Source organism: Amblyomma mixtum, chromosome 5 (genome assembly GCF_055824585.1).
Source record: "Amblyomma mixtum isolate Tamu chromosome 5, ASM5582458v1, whole genome shotgun sequence".
Classification (NCBI taxonomy): domain Eukaryota; kingdom Metazoa; phylum Arthropoda; class Arachnida; order Ixodida; family Ixodidae; genus Amblyomma; species Amblyomma mixtum.
In genome coordinates this window covers 186150986-186171585 of record NC_143016.1, presented here as the reverse complement: position 1 = coordinate 186171585, position 20600 = coordinate 186150986, and the positions used below count along the sequence as shown (strand labels likewise).

The 20600-nt window shown below is 46.7% G+C and overlaps 2 protein-coding genes across 4 annotated transcripts in view; both read left to right on the top strand.

Annotated features, from left to right (window-relative positions):
- LOC149345128 (calpain-5-like) overlaps positions 1–20600 on the top strand; it is a 96705-nt gene that overhangs the window by 62262 nt on the left and 13843 nt on the right. For all 3 annotated transcript variants that reach the window (XM_089546451.1, XM_089546449.1, XM_089546448.1), the window contains 2 exons: positions 2041–2157; positions 7050–7246. In XM_089546451.1, the coding sequence (XP_089402577.1) occupies positions 2041–2157; positions 7050–7246 (314 nt within the window). The remainder of the gene's footprint in view (positions 1–2040; positions 2158–7049; positions 7247–20600) is intronic.
- On the top strand, positions 8846–10505 carry LOC149345129 (uncharacterized). The gene is made up of 2 exons (XM_089546447.1): positions 8846–9907; positions 10025–10505. The coding sequence occupies exons 1-2, from the start codon at positions 9445–9447 to the stop codon at positions 10318–10320; spliced, it is 759 nt and encodes a 252-aa protein (XP_089402573.1). The 5' UTR covers positions 8846–9444; the 3' UTR covers positions 10321–10505.

Sequence of the window (20600 nt, the reverse complement as noted above, 5' to 3'; positions counted from 1 at the left end):
GCATAATACGGACCCGCATATAATACAAGTTGTAATTTGGGGATAGCAAAAACTGCTAAAAAGCTTTCTTCCGTGTATTACGTGAGTAAGGAAAGGTAGTCACTCGAAGGCATTCCGAAAGTCGCCAAAGCCAAATGCCATCGTCTGACTATTTGTGTACACCTGTGCACCGGGTATGACGCGTGTAGTATGAACGGCAGGTACAGAGGTGCTGCACTCAAGCCTACTTGTGTTTTGCGCCACGAGTACGCGCAAACTGCAGCTGCAGCATGCGCACTGGCATGCACGCTTCGGAAATGTCAGTAGTCGGAGCTTTAGTAATTGTCGTCGTCGTGTGTGCCATCTTCCAAAATGCCCCTGTCAGAGATATCTTCCCATAGAAACCCATCTTCAGTACAGTTGATTGCGTTCAATGTCCCGCACTTCTTGAGATAACAACGAGCGAGGTCCTCGGGAATGCTGGCCCAAAAATCCGTGATCCAACTGCACAGCGTGGCTGGAGAGGCCCGTGTTCGGTGGCAGTAATTGCGGGTTCTCCCTACCTCATCTAGACCATGTAGCAGCGCTTAACGCTGTGCCGATGCTTTCGGCAACTACGCTTACTCTCCTTTTAAATCAGCCGAGTGCTGCTTTTGCGGTCCCCATACAATGCGAGGTGCATTCGTTCAGGGCATTGCGAGGTCAGGTCAGCGTAGTGAAATAGCATTGAAAACGAAACCAGCGAAACTTTCCTTCCTCCATGCTACGTAGCTTCATCGCCACTAGATAGCGCCTCCTCTTGCCAAACGCGTGCTGGTGATCACGTTCGATAATAACGAAGCATGAACTGCAGATTTTGGCCAGAAATTGTTAAGATCCACATATAACTCGAGGTGGAAATTCAAAAAATCTCGTATTACATGCGGATTTTTACAGTGTCACCCACGGTTTTTTATGATACTATTTGTGGACATGAGTAGGAATGATGGGAATGTGATCAGTTGATCGCCTGAATTGTCTTGAAAGGTGGAACCTGGTAATGAACAAAGTCTTGCCGATGCCTTGACACATCCGCATCCGCTCAAGGAAGCCAGCACATCAGTCGCTGTGGCTCCATCATCAATGGACTCACGCACCTCGGTGGGAAGAGTCATGATACTGATCACTCTATATGTATGAATGTAACGTGAGTTCTTTTCTTAAATCATCTGTTTTAAAAAGCACAGTATTACACTTGGAATATCGCTCTTTCTTTTTTGTCTTTTTCCTCTGTTTTTTGAGAAACCCATAGCGAGCTCACCCACCAGGCTCATGGGGTGCGAGGATAAGCCAACTACTCGACGACCCTAGCCTTTAAAACAAAGTGCGTGGTACGCAGTAGCAAGAAAGAGTTGCTACAAGCATAAAAAGAAAGCGGCACGGGTCTTTGCAAAAGAAGAGTACGCTGCACAGAACATGAAGCAGCGAGGCAAGAGGCTGTGGCACGGCAGCCACTACTCTGCAAGACTTTCCATGAAATATTGCAGATTATTTGTTCTCAACTGGTGGAAAATTAGAAGCCTTACAACCATGGCACACGTGTCACATGACCTTCTCTGTCCCACCTGATGAGCAGTCCTCGCCACTGCTTGCTATTTCAGTGCAGACTGTGGAGAACAAGGCTATGTAATGTTTGCATCATGGAGTGACTCGTACTGGTGGACATTTAGCGTGTTCATCAGACACGTGGTTTTGGAAAGGCTTGTGAGATCGCAAAAACTTGATATGGCTGGTAATACCGGCCACCTGCAAATCTCTAATCGCAACCATGTGCCTAACTCCAGTACTAGCTAAAGAAAGCTAACTGTTAGAGATTAGTTAACCAGCTTGGCAGCTAACGTGGTTTACCTGTTCACTGACATATGTCATTACTGTTATTGCTATGCCACAGAAGCCATCCTTACAGCTAAAATAGTCTATTTAAAAAGAAATTAGTGGCGGGCTTTGCTAAAACACAGTTGTTCATAGTAAGAGGCAAACCCTGGAGGGAAATTTTAGCCCTGCAGGGTGTGTTGCTCGCAGTACCGTCTGGACGTCACGGACGACGCCACCGTGGTGGTGCTGGCCTACCTGGTCCAGGACAGTGCCAGTGCTGAGGGACCCTCGGAGCACTTCGCCATCGGCATGCACGTCATGCGGGTGAGGGGCTGCAGAAGACGTCCTAACTGCATGCCTGCCAACTCTTCCAAATTTTCCGTAATATTTACGGTTTTGGAACCGTGTTACAATTTTACGAATCGTGCCTCAAATTTTACGGAACATAAATTTTATTTGCGAAGAACGTTTGAAATTCTATTAAAATGCCACGGTCTCCCGAAGTGGTGCTGCCAAATAACGGTATGACCTGCTCGACAAACAAATCGCCCAGATATTCTTCCCCAGGCTTCAACTGCATGTTAAATTGCTTCCGGCGCCCCTCGGACATGCGTGCCACTGCAGGTGTGTCGACGATTTGCAGGCCTCAGGCGATAGGCCGATAGACAGTTTGGCTGCACAATTTCGTTTTCGGAGCTTCGCCGCCAGCCCAGAGCAGCGGCTGCTATCCGCTCCGCTTTTCATACAGCCAGCCGAGCTACACGCCGTTTAGGAACGGCGTGTAGTGTTTAGGAACGGTGTGTAGCGTTTAGAAACGGCATGTAGGATACAGAAAAGTATCAAGTGTTCAGCAGTTTCCTCCTCCCCTCCTCCATGCCAACTGACCCAGACGTTATGGTCAACTATCTTCAGTTTCATTTTAAAAAATTATGGTTTATCGCTTTATTGTGACAAACATTCTCTCAGCTTGGTCCTGGCGAAAAAATGTTTTTTTGTGCCATGGCTGCCAATTTAAGTTTGCAAATGGTAGAAAAACCTAATCTAATAAGAAAATTTGTAAAAACTTACATATTTTGCGCTTGACTATGAATTTTTTCAGTCTGAATAAAAACATTACCTCAAATATAACACAAAGAAAAAGCTACAATACTATGGAATTTGAAACTTTTAATCAAATTTTATGTTCTCACAGTTGTCATTACAACTATTTTTCCTAGTTGTCTGGAAGGCAAGAAAAAAGGATAAAAAGTTTCAGGGGTCAAAAATCGTTAGCCGTATCAGCAAATGAATTATATGTTTGAGAAAAGTTACTTCTTGCGGCATATTCAGCCATGCATTGCATAGCAAGGTGGTCTTAGTAAAAGTATGAAAGGTAGTACATTGTGCAGTACCATTCTTTGGCATTTATTTCTGGAAGTTTATTCGGAACGCTCCGTTTTAAGCGAGAAAATAGTTTTGCAAGTCAGCCGCCCATGTCCTACTGTGTCATTGCTCCATGCCTGCTCTTCACTGCAGTGCACACTGGAGCTGGCTGCAATGTACACATAAGCAGTGCAGCACAGTTGCACATCACTAGTGCTAATCTTTGTTTTTACGTGACTGTTCGTAGGCTTTTTGTGTTGAAACGCTAGTGTTCCTTTCCATGGTAGAGCTCTTTCATATCGCCCAGCATGTTCAACTTTCATTTCTTGAATAACTCCTTGTGGCACACAGAGAGCAGTGGCACCGTTTGGTTTTGTCCGTCCTTGTAAGTAGCTCTTAGTGGGTATATGACTTTTTTTATGGCCTCTGAAGGCTGGTTCTTACTGCTGGTTTTTCGGTTTATTATGGTTTAACGTCCCGAAGCAACTCAGGCTATGAGGGACGCCGTAGTGGAGGGCTCCGGAAATTTCGACCACCTGGGGTTCTTTAACGTGCACTGACATCGCACAGTACACGGGCCTCTAGAATTTTGCCTTCATTGAAATTCGGCCGTCGCCGCCGGGGTCCAACCGAAGTCTTTTTCGGGTCAGCAGCTGAGCGCCGTAGCCAATGAGCCACAGTGGTGGGTTGGTTTCTTACTGCTGTTTTCTTCTCCTGAAGAAAGAGACATAGTATGTACAATGAGCAGCTCGTTCGTCTAGACATGTTTCTGCCATGGGTACTGCCAGATTCGTGAAAAACCCATTTCGTTTTGCTCATGAAATGTGGCATGATCTCTTGTAGCGGTTTTTGCACTGCTTGTTATTGGACCACAAAGAGCGTTTCCTGGCAGAAGGGCAATTCAATACTGTTCACTTGGTGGAACGTTAGCCACTCGGCTCATGCTCGGACTGAAAGCGGCACATGCATTTGATAGCGCTTCTTGCAGCCGTGGGATGAGGAGCATGGCTGCAGTAGTCTTTGGTCCGCATCTCCATGCAGTTACCACATGGAGTGTTCCAACGCCCCTGTTAGGTGGCCCCTTCATTTTTATTCTTGTTGCGTTAGCAACACTGTGCCAGGTTTTCGCCTCGTCGCATAGCCGGTGGCCGGTAGGCATGAATGGCCTTGAACAGCCGTTGCCTAGCAACCGTTTCAGCAGAGCTCCGCCAGGTGGCGTCGCTGTCAGCAGCGCCGTGCCGCTGCCGCGTGCGTAGTCGCTCGCTCCCATCAGATCCGTGCTTTTCGCGGGAGTATATCTGCGCTTCGCCTCGGTGGAATCTTGTCGTTATGGCAAGCGCTAAAGAAAAGCAGCGGCGACAGGACCAAGCTAGAAAGAGACAACGCGCTCAAGAGACAGCAGAAGAACACACTGCACGATTCGAAAAGCGTCACAGCTAACGCAACTGACTAGGCTTAGCGAGATCTAAACCACGCCTAACTTTTTTGTAACCTTGCAGCAGATTTTTGTGCTGCCAAAGTTGGCAGTGTTCAAACCCGGCAGTGTTTCTTATGTGTGTGCCAGCTCCAGCGCACACCACCACAGTGACATGGAGGCACCAGCGTAGTGCGTAGGTGCTTAACTTGGCGCATTGTTTTCTCACTTGAAACAGAAAATGTTCCAGTTAAACTTCTTGAAATAAATGCAATTAAATGGTGCTATGCAATGCACTACCTTTCTTATTTTGTACTAAGACCACCTCACTACGTAATTCACGCCTGACTATGCCGTTAAAAGTAATTTTTCTGAAATTCAGAATTTTTTTTCCTCACACAGCTTGCTTTTTATAATCTGAAATATTTTTATCTGCTTCTTTGCCTTCTGTACAACTTGCTAAAATAATTGAATTGACTACTATCAAAACATAAACCTTGGTAAATTTCGAAATCACGTAGTTCTGTAGCTTTTTCCTTATTTTGTATTTAAGGAAAAATAACACCAGTTTGTTTCAAGTTATTCAGCGTGAAAACTTAAAGTCCTTTATTGAGATGAAAAGAAATTCAGGGTCATGTGTAAAGCGTTTTTTGTTAGACTATGTTTTGCTACTGTTTTGAAATTTTAAGATGGTGGCCACGGCATGAAAAATATTTTTTCGTCGGGAACAAACTGGGATAATGTTTGGCTTAGTAAAGCAATAAAGTGTGATTTTTTAAACGAAATCGAAGATGGTCAAACACAGTGTTTTAATATGTTGGCATCGAAAGACTGAACTTGATATCTGTAAGTTCAAATGTAAATGTAATTATGTACCTGGTTTTACAAGTGAAAAGTTCAAAAGTTATAATTTTTGATTTAACTAGAACTTGAACTAGTTAAATCAGAATTTAATTAAATCTAAAGTGTAGATGTATATTTTAATTTAAATGGGCTAATGCAGATGCCAGAGTGCCACTCCCTGTTATGAATTGTGCTTCATCGACCGTGCAGGGAGGCTCGCAATAATGGGTTTCACCATAACACAAGCTAAAGGCCATTTTCGTTTAATTTACGAAAGAAATCCTAGTTATCTTGTAGTGACCGTGGCTAGTAAAGATTTAAAGCAGATTGGCTCTCGTAGTGCATTTTGCTTTCTACCAATAAAGGACTTCAAAGGCTCTAAAAACAACTTGGCATTGAAAACGCTAGTATTAAGATTGTAAAAAAAAAAAAAAAAGATGAGCTGTGGTAACTATTATAAGCTGGTGAACTAAATTGTATTACTATACTTTACTCCATCATGGGAAGTAGCAGGGCCAGTTGGTTCATTTTTCAATTAAAAACAGTGCGCAGGGACAGGACACAGTCGAGAAACACAGTTGTCAGTCAGTGCTGTGTCTGTGTGTTTCTCGACTGTGTCCTGTCCCTGCGCACTGTTTTAAGTATACTTTACTTTCTAACCATTTAGACAGCTGGTTGTGATTTGAAGCCTCTGGGTTGCCTTTTTGTAGTAGCCACATCACTGGCATGTTAATGACATTGAAACTGTTGTTAGTCTTGATGTGTAAGTCAGGTTGTTGGCAGTTATTGTGTGCTATTTTGAAAATTTCCTGATGTAATAACCAAAAGAAACTGAACACCTTTGTCACTAACATTTTTTAGTGGAGTGAGGAGTGGGAAATGGAGCTTAATAAGACTATTTTTCTTTGCTTCTGGCACAAAGAGCTCCGCCTTTTAGTTCAAAGACACGGTTCATCAACTACCTGCAACTACCTAAGCGTCAAATCCACTTAGTATCTGATCACTGAATTTAAACTTTGCTAACATAACGTCTCCTCTGCCATGCTTCATAAACTGTGCCTTTCGAGACATTGACTGATAAAAATTCTTTACCTAACATAAAACTGATTTTGAACTTTTTACTAATTAGACTAAAACTTGAATATGCATGCAGTGTTTGGAATCTGTTTGCTAAACTTAGCAGTCTGAGCAGCAATTTCTTCTTCGTCCTTGTGTGTTTGTTGCATGACAGAATAGAGCAGTGATGCTGCCTTTTTCAGTGCTGGCTGGTTGCTGTTGCTGCTTCTCTTGTGTTGCTCCTTACCTCGCTGGCTCTTTCAAAAGAGCCTTGCCACATTAGCTTTGGTGCAGCTGTTATCATCTGACGGATGTTGCCAGAGTGCAGAACATGGTGTGAATGCAGAGACCGCATAAGAGGACAGTGTAACGTAGCAGAGTTCCTTTCCCTCCTTTTTTTCCCCATTTACGAAATAGCCCGTCCAATATTGCAGTGTTAACATACTCGACGTGAGTTACGTGATGAGGTCTGGCCAGCAGGCGGAAGGAACTTGGACGGAGGTATAGTGCCCCCCTTCCCTCTTGGGCGGTGTCGTGGCAGGTGGAGGTGAACCGGCAGTTCCGGGTGCACGTGGTGAAGCCCAAGGTGTGCAGCTCGGAGTATGTGCGTGCGCGGGGTGTGTTCCTCGAGTGCCGGCTGGAGCGTGGCCGCTACTGCCTGCTGCCCACCACCTTCGAGGCCGGCCGGACACGTCGCTTCCTGCTGCGCCTCCTGTGCCAGCAGCCCCTCGACGCCCGGTGGGTGCAGTGGGCCATGTTTCTGTTGCCTCCACGTGTGCTTGGAGCAGTTTTTCAGCAGAGGAAACACCTTGGTGCCGCCATAGTGGTTATAACGCACTGGCTGAGTGGTTAGGGCACACTTGCTCAGTAGTTATGGCACATTGACTCATTGGTTATGGCACACTGGATCAGTGGTTATGGCGCTCGGCTACTTTCTCAAAAGACGCAGGTTCAATCTGAGCCGCGGCGGTCGCATTTCGATGGAGGCGAAATTCTAGAGGCCCGTGTGCTGTGCGATGTCAGTGCACGTTAAAGAACCCCAAGTGGTCGAAATTTCTAGGGCCCTCCCTATGGTGTCCCTCATATCCTGAGTCGCTTTGAGATGTTAAACCCCCATAAACCAGAGGAGACACCTTGAAAATGCAACTTCATTATGAATCACCTATATCTAAGTAAAAGGGAAGCAGTTACAGTTTTAATGCGAGAGCATTATTGGCCTCATAACCGAGAAAATGTGGGTGTGTGATGAAGCCTCTGAAGTTTGTCACGGGATGCAGGAAATGGCAAGAAATAAACAGAATTTGATGGTGACCTTGACCAACCTGGAGAAATAAAATAAATAATTCCACGACTGGGTTTCGAATTGGCAGTGGCGCAAACAGATCAGCTTCGCTAGCCACTGCACAAGAGCACTATGCTATCGCCGCATCCGGACGTGCCTCATGTTAAAATGCAATACACTCTCACGCTGTGCATTGCACATCGTCATCATCAACTTCCACCTGTGTGCAAGTCACAAAAGGAAAGGAAAGCGCTTTGAATCGTGCTTTCAGTTACGTGGCATTTGAGTCCACCTGCAAAAACCTGCTTTCGCATATTTCTTGGTTAGTATAGTTGGACTGCCAGTAGTATTTTTTTATTTATGCGTGAAATGCAAGCAAATTTGACAAGGTTATGTAACTTTAATACGCTTATTTGACGACCGCATTCTTTAAGCTAGCTGGTATAGTTGTCGAGTAATTAAAATTACTCTTAAAGGGATACTGAACCAAACTTTTGGAGTTGCTCTTTTACATGTAAACAAGAGCTTTACTGCTAAAATTGATAAATGCGACAAGCATTTTAGCAAAAAAAGGTGGATAGCACGTTTTTTTCGCGATTTATTGCTGTATCGTTCCACCTGGTGGCCGCCTATGGAAGCTGCGACTAGACTTCATAACACCCGCGCGCCCACTGTTCCCGCAGAAGCACAATTGCTATTTCTACTCGCGGGTTTTCCAGTTTTGCATCTGTGTGTCGTCTGCTCACGGCTTACACAGATATGGCAAGATGTTAATCGATGCTGTCTACATACCATACCCATATGCACGCTTACATACTCTAAATGCAGCTATTTTATGTACCTTACGCCATTTCTAACATTCTCACTTTTAATACAGAGGCGCTACAATGTTTCCACTCGTGGCGCCATCTGGTGGTTAGGAGGGGAACCATTGTTGTCAACAAACCGACACCCCTTTTGAGCCTAAAGGGGGCAGAATGTCACTCTAAATAAAAAATAAAGCAAATTTATTACTGGTACGTTTTCTTATGGGCGACAGGAGATGAAGCAAAAGACCGGTGGCCCTTTTATGGCCATTGAACGCGCGGAGGAAGGCAGTAACAATGACGAATCCAGTCCGAAGTGAGGTGTCATGTATCGAAGGGCGCCGCCATATTTGTCGCCGTGGGAATGCAACTTCGTACTCGCGGCAGATGAGCATTGGTAGAATTTTTTCCAGCGGCAGAAATCGGTCAGTGACCGATCAGGCTTTCCGCTGGATATTTCAGCAGAATCTCTGCCACAGTGACGGATTGTCGTCGATGTAGGTGTGACGTTCCGTGCGTGAAATACCAGGGCCCATATCTTCGTCGGAATTTTCTCTGTGCTCTACCGTCCTACTCCCTTGTCTCCCCTTAAACGGTCCGCGTTCGTCGGCGCCGCCATAGTCCTTCAATGCTTTTTCTGGTCACGAAACTCCTCCGTAACTCTATGGGAGAGGTTCATATACCGCCCGCGCCTGCCGCGGCGCGGCGCCACGGGGCACTGAAGGGCATCATTCGGCGAGCTCAGCACTGTCGCGACCGGTCAGAAAGCGTCGCCGCTCGTTATCAGAGTGCGAATTTCACCGCCTGCTGCTGTGTGTTGACATAATGTAAGTCGTGTGCGTGACACCATGCCGAACACTTGTTGCGCACCAGGGTGCCGGTCCGGCTACAAAGGCGTGACAGAGAAGCTCTCGTTGTTTCGCTTCCCTGCTGACAAGGAGCTGTCGGAAAAGTGGAAGCGTGCTATTCCTCGGGAAGAGACTGGTGACTTCAGTTTTAATTCGAAATATGTGCGTGTTTGCGAAAAGCACTTTCACGCTGCGGACATCATTCGTGTAGAGGAATTCGCTGTGAATGGCGACGCGATATCTTTACAGCGGGGGAGGCCGGCGCTCCGCCCTGACGCTATCCCTAGTATTTTTGAAGGCCTTCCAGGCTATTTGACAAACTGTAAACGACGTAGGCGGTCGCCAGTAGCTCGCAAACAGGTGAAACGACGTCGCGAGCTATCGTGTTCCAGCCTGCGGTCTCAAGATGCCGCCGAAGCCTCGTCTGTGACTGATCCTGCACCCGCGGTTGACTGCATTGACGGTAAGCATTGCTTCTTAGCCTTGTTTTTTTTTTTCGCTTATTGTGTCTAAAAATCCGTTGCTTCCTGGCACGAGTTCGGGAGGATTAGTTTTAAGCAGTATTTTAATCTTTTTGCAGCGCTAGCACTTTCGACGAGCGACAGCGGTCGGGACCGGACCGCGGACGCGGCCTGCCAAACGGATCAAGTCGTCGGCTGTGTAACTTGCGTTGAAGTGCAGTCATTGAAGCGCCAGCTTCGTGCCGCAAAGCAGCAGCTTGAGCACAGCCAGAAAAAGGTGGCGACGTTGAAAGTTGAGGCTAAAAAGCTCCAGAGGCTTCACCAGAACGTTGGCAAGCTCTCGGAGCGCGGAAGGCTGGTATTTCATCAGAGCGTGATGAAGGCAAACGCAAAGTCTGCGAGAGCTGTGCGGTAAGTGTCAAATGTGCATTGCGCGTTAAATACCGAAGGAGTCTCCTGCTTTTTACTAGACTGTATTACTATTTGGTCATAGGAGGAATAATATGCGTAATCTGTAATCTATTAATCTGCGACCTGTAAGATTTCAGTCGAGCTAGGGAAATGTATCTTCTTTCAGTGTAAAACGCCATCTTTCGTATTGATAACTACGTTCATTCATATAGACCATAACAGAGAATGTCATCAGAACATACATGCACTCTGTTAAATAACTGATGGTGCAGACTGAGGCACTTGTTCGTATTCACGTGTCCACATCCTGTTAGCCTCTTTTTTGTCCTTGTAGAATGCAGTTTCGAATACATAAAGAATGGCGTTTGTAGTTGAAGAAAATAATGAATTCTTGGCGACATATTTGCAAAATTTAGGAATGCTGACAAGTTTCCTGTGTCCTGTGGTTTCCTTTTCTGACTGCCAGCCCAAAACGGCTTGTGTGCATGTGCTGGCATGTGTTACGGCCATGCTTGCAAAACCCTCAATGTAGCTGACAGACGTGAGACATAACAGGCTTTGATGCTTTGCAGTGAATTCTATGATGCACAGGTCAAACATACATGCTACAATTTCTTCAAGGCGTGCACTGAAGCATTGTGGAGTTTAATTGGCATGTTTGTCCGTCACTTATCTGGTTGCCTTTATGTGATTGCAATGTGCACTGGGCAAATTTTCTAGATGTCTGAGTTAAGAGCATGCCTATGAATGCAAAATAATTTTGCAGCCTTTGTGCGTATGATCAAATTCTCTTTTATTTTGGTGGTGGGCACCTGCTTGTTATAGTGACTTGTAAAGGGCACATGTCGTGGTATAGGCATGCGTCTCGTCTCTCTGTTTGATTTCCTTAATGCATTTCCATCTTGCATGCACATACATTTGATAGTATGATGATGAATGCCAAACGCACTGCAACCTTTCCCCACCAGGTATAAGAAGGAATGGCTGTATGACTGCCTACTGTTGAAAATTAAGTCAACTGCTGCCTATACCTTCCTTCATGAAAATGAGTTTCTGCCTTTGCCCAACCCACGCACCCTCTACTCATACATGAAGAACTTAAGGGCAGATTTCGGGTTTGATGCTAGCTTGTTCACTCTGCTGAAAGAGAAACTGCAAGAAGTCCCCGAGAGAGAACGACGAGGTTTGACGTTATTTTTCATATTTGATGCTCTGCATGTGCCTTACTCAGGTAGGCTTCTATAAACACATTTTTTTTTTGCAGGTGTACTCATGTTCGACGAGATGAGTGTGCGAAAGAGTCTACATGTTAGAGAGTCTGACATGAAAGTCTTGGGGAAAGTGAACTTTGGGGAGCACACCAGGCCAGGGGACCAAGAAAAAGATGCTGACCATGTGTTGGTGTTTCTGTTTCGGCCTTTCCTTGGTGGATGGTCCCAAACAGTTGGAACATTCTGTGCGTCTACTGCTGCTCCTGGCTCTGTCATTGCAAAACTACTTCTGGAGTGCATTGTGCACCTGTTGAATTCTGGTGCCCTTGTTGATGCAGTGACATGTGACAACTCAACAACCAACCGATCTGCCTTGAGGTCTCTGGGTAATTATCAGGCATCACATAAATTTCATTTGTATGACAGCTTGCTGAATATTACCATACTGTAAAATCAGATTCTCTCATAAAACTTATGTGCTTCTTGTAGGCATAAATGGTGGAATGGAACACCCGTCAACATCATTTCAGCACCCTTGTGACTCATCAAAGGATGTACATTGCATAATTGATCCACCCCACATAATAAAGTGCATCAGAAATAATTTGCAGAAAGTTGGAAAGTTTCTGGTAAGAGAAACATTATTATTTATGCCATCAACATGCACAGAATGTTCTTTCACCATGAACTCTTTTCTCATTTCATAGCTACCGCAAGGACAAGAAGTATTTCATTATCATTATGAAGAACTTTTGGAGTATGAGGAGCAACAGGGTGGACTCCGTGCTGTCGCAAAGCTCACAAAAGCGCATGTACGCCCAAATGCCTTCCAGAAAATGAGTGTGAAACTTGCGGTTCAGGTGAAACATTTTTCATGCGCATGTTTATGGATGAATATATCGCGCTACTGTTTGTCTCTGAACAATGCTGGATATGTAACCTGGACGTGTTTTTTTCTTTTCAGCTGTTCAGTGCGTCCACTGCCACAGCTATGGAATTTTATAGCAAGCATGACGCCTGCAAGAAGCTGCATGATTCTACAGCGACATCAGATTTTACTAGGAGAATGAACAGCCTTTTTGACGCTTTGAATTCTCGAAGGCCAGAGCACGTCCAGTACAATGAAGCTGAACACATTGCTGTAAGATATACGTATGCCAATGTTTTGTGGGGCATGGATCTCTTGTTTTATTAATGAGCATACACATGTTGATCTTGCAGATTTTGAAAGAGAATGTTGCATGGCTTGATAGCTGCTGCAAGTACATAGAAGAGCTTCCAAAACAGAGGCAGGTGTGCTTTCTCAGCAAGCCCACACGTGAGGCTCTTCGAATAACTCTTATCAGCACTCTTTCACTTGTTGAAAGCCTCCTGTCATCTGGGTTTCGCTATGTATTGGTGGGAAAGTTTGGTCAAGACCCGCTGGAGGTAAATATGATAGTTACCTTACTTTTGATTTGAGCACTATCAGTAATAACAAAATATTTCTATTCCAGAGATTCTTCGGCATAGTGAGGCATGTTGCTGGTGATGGAGGGCAGCCAACAGTCCAGCAGTTTTTGTTCATTTATCGAATGCTCTCAGTGAACAACTTAGTCCAGCCACCAAAGCGAGCATCAGTCAGTGGAGATAGACCACACTTGCTTCTCAAGCTGCAAGACCTCTTCAACAAAGAGAGCTCTACTGCTAACCATGTGAGCAGTGCTATATTTAAAAACTTCACATTAATACTGAACATGCAGTTTTTGGGCTCTCACCACACTGTTCAGCACAATGATTTTGTAGCCCTGTTGTGGATGTAGAAATAAGCTGGGCACTGCACTCTTATAAATACCGCTGTTTAAAATTTCCACTTTGTCGAGTTTGTATTTCTTGTGCGTGTAGAATAGGGCTTTTCTGTTCTTTGCTACGAATGAGCTATAATATATCCTCACGCTATTAGGCTCTGAGTGCCTTCAAATTGTGCCATGCAGTCCAGTAGCTGACTAGATTGTGGATGCAAATAGTTGCATTACTGATGGAAGTGCAACTGAAATAAGAGTGTTATTGAGTGCAAAGCCAATCCACAAAAGACACTAATCTTGCTAACCATTTCGGTAAAATTAGCACCATTTTGAAAGCATGGTAGTAATCATTTTTTGGCCTTTTCTGTAATCGGCACTCCATCATGAAAAACTTTCAATGTAAATTTCAGGTTGACTCTCTGGCTGTTCTTCTGGATGACATCCTTTTGGAGCCTGGTGACTTTACACCTGAAGCCACAGTTTCCCATCACCAGAACACCCCAAAAGAGGGTATACTTGACTACCTCGCAGGTTACGTTGCCAAAAAATTCTCGACACTCAGCTGCTCCAGTTGTGTGGGAACACTGAAAACTGCCCAAAAGAATGCTTCTGGACTGATACTTGTAAGGTCAAAGGGATATCTGCAAGTTCCCTCAAACCAGCTAATCTCCCTGCTCAAAATTGTGGAAGACCACATCGAATCATTTACAGTGGATAGAATTGCTTGCACTAATGTGTACATGAACATTGTTGAGAAGGTTCTGCTTGACAGCCGTACGGCCTCAGCTGCTGTTGGGTGTACATCTCACTTTGTGAGTACGACAGCAGAAGTGGTTCATTTTTTTCTGAGGACACGCTTGCATTTTTTCACTAGAGAAAAGAATAAGCAGATGCGGGCAACTGGGCGTGCCATATGTCCAGCAGGTGGTGGAAGAAAGGTGGCGTCGTAAATGGAACACTGAAAGAAGCCACATCACATTCGCCAACTGAATTGCATTTTCTGCGCAACGAAAGCCTTTCTGACTGACTTCCAGTTAATCTTGTCCTGCGCGAGCTGGAGCCCACACTATGGCAGTTCTAAAGCCTGTCTGTTCACCTGACTCTCTGTAGCACTCTGCTAAATGTTTCTTCATATCTACTCTGTTGCAAAACACGGGTTGTCTGCTCTCTCTATTACATGTTCATTTGCTCCTCTTGACTTAAGCTTGATTCCTCTGTTTGTGACTGCTGTGTGCGTAATATTCATTTTTGCTGTGTGCATCAAAAGGGTAATCCCCTATTTTCTTCGGCAAACGCACAAGACCATGTAGAACTTTCACATGCCTTGCTGCCAATGCAAGCTGTTATATCTGTTTATTGTTCATCACAGCTCGATGTATAGGTGTATCACACATGCGCATGTATGCATAAGCGCTTTGTACTTTGGCCACTGCTGCTTGAGCCGCTAAAAGGCGTCTGGCAGAATTGTAAAATAAAACATCAGGTTGTGTTTGCTCTTCAGTTCATGCAACTCCTTGTTTTGTCTTGTAATTGCCGCTATCATCTTAATTTCCACTGCTAACTGAAATGTTCCTAATCTGCTAATTGAAATGTTCTTAATTTTATCTTAACATTTGTTAGCCTCAAAGTTTTCATCTCATAAGTAAGTGCTAGCACCAACTGTCCTCTTCGTTTTGGGAAATGAGTTCAAATGCAGACTGCTTGCTAATCATCCTGCACCTCATTCTTGTTTGGCTGCTTTTATTGTTATGGTCAGGGATTCCTGTCACAATATTGGCCTCGATAAAGGCATTAATGTTCGCATGAATTTTTTTTCTATGTAAGTGCATTGAACATTACTCTCATTCTCTATATTAATTGTACCACTATTTTATTTTTAATTTCATCTTTTATATTTGCATTGTCAATCAAGACATTCTATTTTTCTCTGCTCGCTTACACGAGTCAGCTGACAGATTTGACGATTGCTCTATTGTGCTTTGTATATATGAGGTTTACTACAAGACGATCGCTTCCCTGGATTGCCACGCGCTGTTGCAATACTACATCTCACTGATTTCTTACATATAAACACGGCTGTCTGTTAACACCGACTTGCTATTGCTTTTCATCAGTTATTCATATTTAGTTTTCTCATGCCTACTGTGTATAATTCCATTTTTTTTTTGCAGATTGGATGCGATGGTGCAAAAATATGTACGTTTGTAATTAATAATAGCTTTTTGATTGAGTGAGTATTGCAAATAAAATACAATTTTTGAACTGCATTATGAGGAGCATTAAAAATAGGTTTGGCCGGTGGTAAATTGACACCTACGAATTTACCAATTAATTAGGCCAATGCGCCTACTGTGCCAGTCATATAGAATTTTCGGGTGGGAGAACTGCCAACAGTTCCTCTTAGCATGCAAGAAAAAATTGGTTGAGACACACAGGTCAGAGATATGGTCCACGACTGATGAGCCGCTGACCGTATGCATGAGATGTACGGCAGTTAGTAAAACAGATGCCTGCTACAAACAATGCACTGTTACAACAGCTTAAAAATGAACCCAAGTCAAAGAAGATGGGGCGCTAACGAATACACAAGTGAACAAATACAGACGAGTTAAACGTAAGGGTTCGAAGTATAAGACATCAGAATAATGCCTACAGAACTAGTGACAGCTACAATAAGGACTTGAAGACGTTAGCTCGTAAAACAATTGAAAGTGAGGTATGTAGGGAGGGGAAAAAAGGAGAGGTCAATATAGAGGGGAAACGAGTGCTTATCTGCAGGGATGGCAATCTCCTATTCGAAGGAGGGTAGGTCGTTGCGGGGCTGATTCAGTGGCGAGGACGTTGGAGGACCAGAGCCTGATGTTGGCTTATCATGGGGCCTCGGGGTAACGAGGGTTGACGTGGTAGGTTCTGATCGTAGTCCCGATCGCTAGCCGATCACGTCCTTGCCTGATGCACGCTCCCGTCTGCACGCATCGACTAGCCCAAATGCTCTGTCCGGCCCTGCGCTTACACTGCCGCCGTATCTTTTACCCTCACGTCCACCGTCCACAAAATTACTTTCACACCGCCTTATAAGCCGCATTCGGTCATTCCCCGCGTGACCGCGTCCTTGGCATTTAGGAGACGCAAGCGCTGAAGGACGCGGTGAGGCCGTCCACCCATTCCGACGACCGGCGCCAGAAAAACAGAGGGGATACCGCGGGCGTCCCGAATTTAGTGACAGGAGCATATATTTTTAAGGCTGCAGTTCTCATGTTTCTCCTAATGACAAGGCTCCTAATGACAAGCTGACAACAGTGTCAGCTGTAATCGGTTCAAGAAGAATTAAGTTAAAAAAAAATTGTCGTGAATTAAGAAACAAATGCGCTGAAACTCATTGCCTCGCATGTTTGCAACGACCACGAATGCTGATTTAGTGATTTAGATACACGACAGCCAAAAATGACAGAGCCCTTTCATACGCGTAAGCTGAATTAAAGCAAAAATCACACGATGAAACTTAGCGCGCGTTCCTTATGTGTCACATATATGCAGCCGTGAGCACGGAGTCTTTCGTTGATCAAGCCATCACGGCCATGCTTGCTACTCTTAAAACTGCGACAAAAAGGGGCAAAATAAGAAGCCCGTTGAGCAAGCCATCATATGCTTACTTTCGAGCCCGGACGGGCATCGCGCGGCCCCAGTTCTCACAAGAAAGCTGCCTTATAAATTCAAAAGCACCGGCTATGTATACGCGTCTTGAAAGCGGACTCACGCATGAGCTGTCAGACCAGAGTTGGGAGGTGTTCAGTGGGGACTGCGGTCATGTTTCTGCTCGTATTTCGCCAACTGCAAGCTAGCGGTTACGCGCTTCAAGATTTGAGATCGAAAACAGCGATGCGAAGGCAGGAGACAAGCAACTGTCTTTGTAGCGCGTATCGCTTTCTTCTGGCAATATCGTTAGCTTTTTATCGCGTCTACAGGGCGTTAGTGTGCTGCATCACGTTCAAAAATGTAACAGGGCCATTTTGAGAATAAACAAGTAGCTGCGCATTTCTACACAAATCGTCTGCTTCAGAGAAGTATCTGTATGTCGCTACGTCATCATTTCCTTCCCATTTCCCATTTCCTCCATGATTAAAGTTCGTCATATTCTCGTTAGACTAGATTGGAAGGAAAGCTAAACCGACTGTCGCTGAAATTTTCGAGTAATCGGGTGAAAATACCTCGCGTGATGCAAAGCCGGCTGGGGCGGGCAGGCGGCTGCGCCGCTGCTCGGTGCCCTCCAGTGCCCAGCGGCGCCTCTAGCGGCCAGCGCCGACCCTATATGAAACTGAGGCGGGAGTTTCGTGACCAGAAAAAAGCATTGAAGGACTATGGCGCCGCCTAGACGGAGCCCCCAGCGGTGGCAAGCCACTGAAGGGGTACAATGGTACAAAGGCGCCGGCGGGAGGGAAAGCCAGCCCAATTAGGCATGCCTGGCCGTACAAGGACAAGAGAAGAAAGCTGCCGGCGGGAGTCAAACGACATTCCAACGAGGGATGTCGGGGATGCCGCAGGGCGCCGCCGTGGAAAGGAGGAAGAAAGAAACATTCCAGTGGGGAAGACAGGAAATCGGGCGTGGCCGGCGGAGCAGATATAGCTGGCGAGTGCGGACGAAAGGCACGCAGAGGACGAGATCGTTCACGGAAAAGGGTCCTTCAGCGCCGAAGCCGGACGGCGCGCAGCTTCTGCCAGCCACCGACGGATCGCAACTCCAGAGACCATCCATCGCCCCCCATGACGGCGTCGCCACGTAAGCTCGGACACCCCAGCCTCTGATGTACCATGTATAATTATTGATTACATCATTTTGTTTAAACTGAGCCATACGGTGTCTTCTTGCCTCTCCGTCCCGTGTGGACCTGCGCATTATGTGGGGTCGTCACATAGGTGAATACCGCCGGGAGACCACACGTCACTTCAGCAATGAATCTTTGGAAAGTTTGAGCTGCGTTGCGTAGCCCAAAAGGCATGCGCACGTACTCAAACAGTCCGAAGGGTGTAGTGATGGCCGTCTTCGGAATACCGGCCGGCTCAACAGGGATTTGGTGGTGCGCCTTGACAAGGTCCACTTTAAAGATCTTGCAGCCATCCAGATGTCCAGTGAAGTCTTGGATGCGTGGAAGGGGATAGCTGTCGTGGACCGTGTGAGCGTTGAGAGCCCGGTAGTCGCCACACGGACGCCAGTCACCCGGATCTTTCTTGGGCATCAGATGGAGTGGTGAGGCCCAAGTACTGGATGAAGGGCAAATGATACCCAACTGGAGCATGTGGTCGAATTCCCGTTTTGCAACAGCCAGACGCTCACCGAAGAGGTGGCGCGGGCGAGCTGCGACAGGTGGACCACGCGTGACAATGTGGTGGGTTATACCGTGCTTAGGTGGCTGATGGAGATTACAAGGCCTCGTGACCTCGGGAAAGTCTGCGAGGACTTGAGCGTACAGGCATGACGGAAGCAGAGTTCGGATGCCAGTGGAAGCGACAGCTGATGTAACGCCAGTGATGGAAAGGCGCGTCTTGCTATCGAGGAGACGATGGTGACGCATGCTGACGTCCAGATCAAAATGCGTCAGGAAGTCTGAAGCGAGGATGGGTTGATGTACATCGGCGTGATGAAGACCCACCGATACGTGCACCGCAGGCCAATGTCCAGAGTGAGGGATCGGAGACCATACGTTGCGATGGAGGTTGAGTTGGCCGCACGGAGAATAGGTCCATGTGACTTGGAAGCACGGTCTGCCTTGGAGGACGGCAGTACGCTGACTTCGGCACCAGTGTCGACGAGGAAGCGCAGGCCAGAAATGCGATCCATGATGATGAAAAGGCGGCCAGGTTGAAGAGCGAGGTCACACGCCGTCAGTGGTCTCGCTGCGCGTTTCCGACCAGTTGCATGGTGGAGTGCAGTGGCGAGCGTGGTGCTGTAATGTTCGGTGATACCAGCAGAGACGCGGACTGCGAGGACTGGGCGAGTGCGGACCACTCAGCGAAGACGAACGGCGCCGAGGTGTTGAGGATAAACCGTGCGGGGCATGAGACGACGTCCGAAGGGCATCGGTAGAAGCAGCCAGCTGATCGATCCGGGCCTCTAACCGTGAAGTGAAATGACGGAGGTCTCGGGTGGAGAAGAAAGGGCGGCGACGGAAGAAGTCGCGTCGTGGACTCGATCAGCGAGCTGGGCGAGGCGGTCAAGGGTCAAGTCGCTCGCAGCAGCCAAGACGAGACGGGTGGTCGGCAAGCGTTGCAGGAAGAGCTGCCTCAACAGTGCGCCGTTCGAGTCTGCATTGCTTTCGCCCAGGAACTGCCGCATGCTATTGAGTAGCTGGGAGGGGCGGCGGTCTCCAAGCTCTTCATAGGTGAGCATCAGCTGGAGGCGCGCACTCTCAGACGCCATGGTGCGGTCCAGAAGGCCCGGCTTTAGTCGCTGGTGCGGGGTATCGCCCAAGGGTCCAGCGATGATGTCCGCTACCTCTTGAGCCACCTCAGAAGGCAGGTTGGAAAGTAAATGACAAAACCGAGATGCCTCTGAGGTGACGTGGTGCAGATGGAAGATGGCTTCCACTTGGGCGAAACAGATCTGCGGACACTTGGGCCAGAATGTTGGTAGGCGGAGCTGGAGAACTGCGACGTCCCGTGGGCGCAAAGTAGCGTCAGGCGGAAGGTCACCAGAGGGCGGTAGGTTGCTGGGGTCGGTCATGTCTTAGGCCGGAGTCACCACTGCTGAAAATTTGAGGGGTCGCAGCGGAGCACCAGAGCAAAATGACCAGCGTGGCAGGCTTCTAGTCCCGAACAGCACGTGCCGGGCGTGCGCTCCGAGCACGCGCTGTCCATCTTTATTTACCTCACGCGCGCGCTGGTACCACCGATTTCAGCGCCTGCGCTTTATAGCGTCGCCGGGCGCTATATGCTCACTCTCACCACTGATTGTCCAAGTTTGAACCTGCCTTTATCGCTTGGTCTGCCCAAACTGCAGTGCGACATCGCACTTCGAGTGACACGACTGGTTGCCTTTTGGACGATGGTGTCATGACGTCACGCTCTTCACCTCGTTCCGGCCAGGAGGGCTTGCCGTGCACCCATAAAACATCGAAAATGAAACCGTCTGCTGAAAACTATGTGCAGTGACGACTAGATTTCAGTGTAATCACATTCCGAGAATCTATTTTCAGCGTTTTGTTCAATTTTAAGATTTTGCTCCAGTATCCCTTAAAATCATCCCGAGGCATTAAATAACTAAGCGAAAGTGCGCAAGTTTCTTTGCCAACAAG

Excerpts from the sequence above, each read along its gene's own strand:
- LOC149345129 (XM_089546447.1), top strand. The coding sequence starts at position 9,445 with ATGCCGAACACTTGTTGCGCACCAGGGTGCCGGTCCGGCTACAAAGGC. Across the intron at positions 9,908-10,024 it reads CGCGGTTGACTGCATTGACG|CGCTAGCACTTTCGACGAGC; the intron begins GTAAGCATTGCT and ends ATCTTTTTGCAG.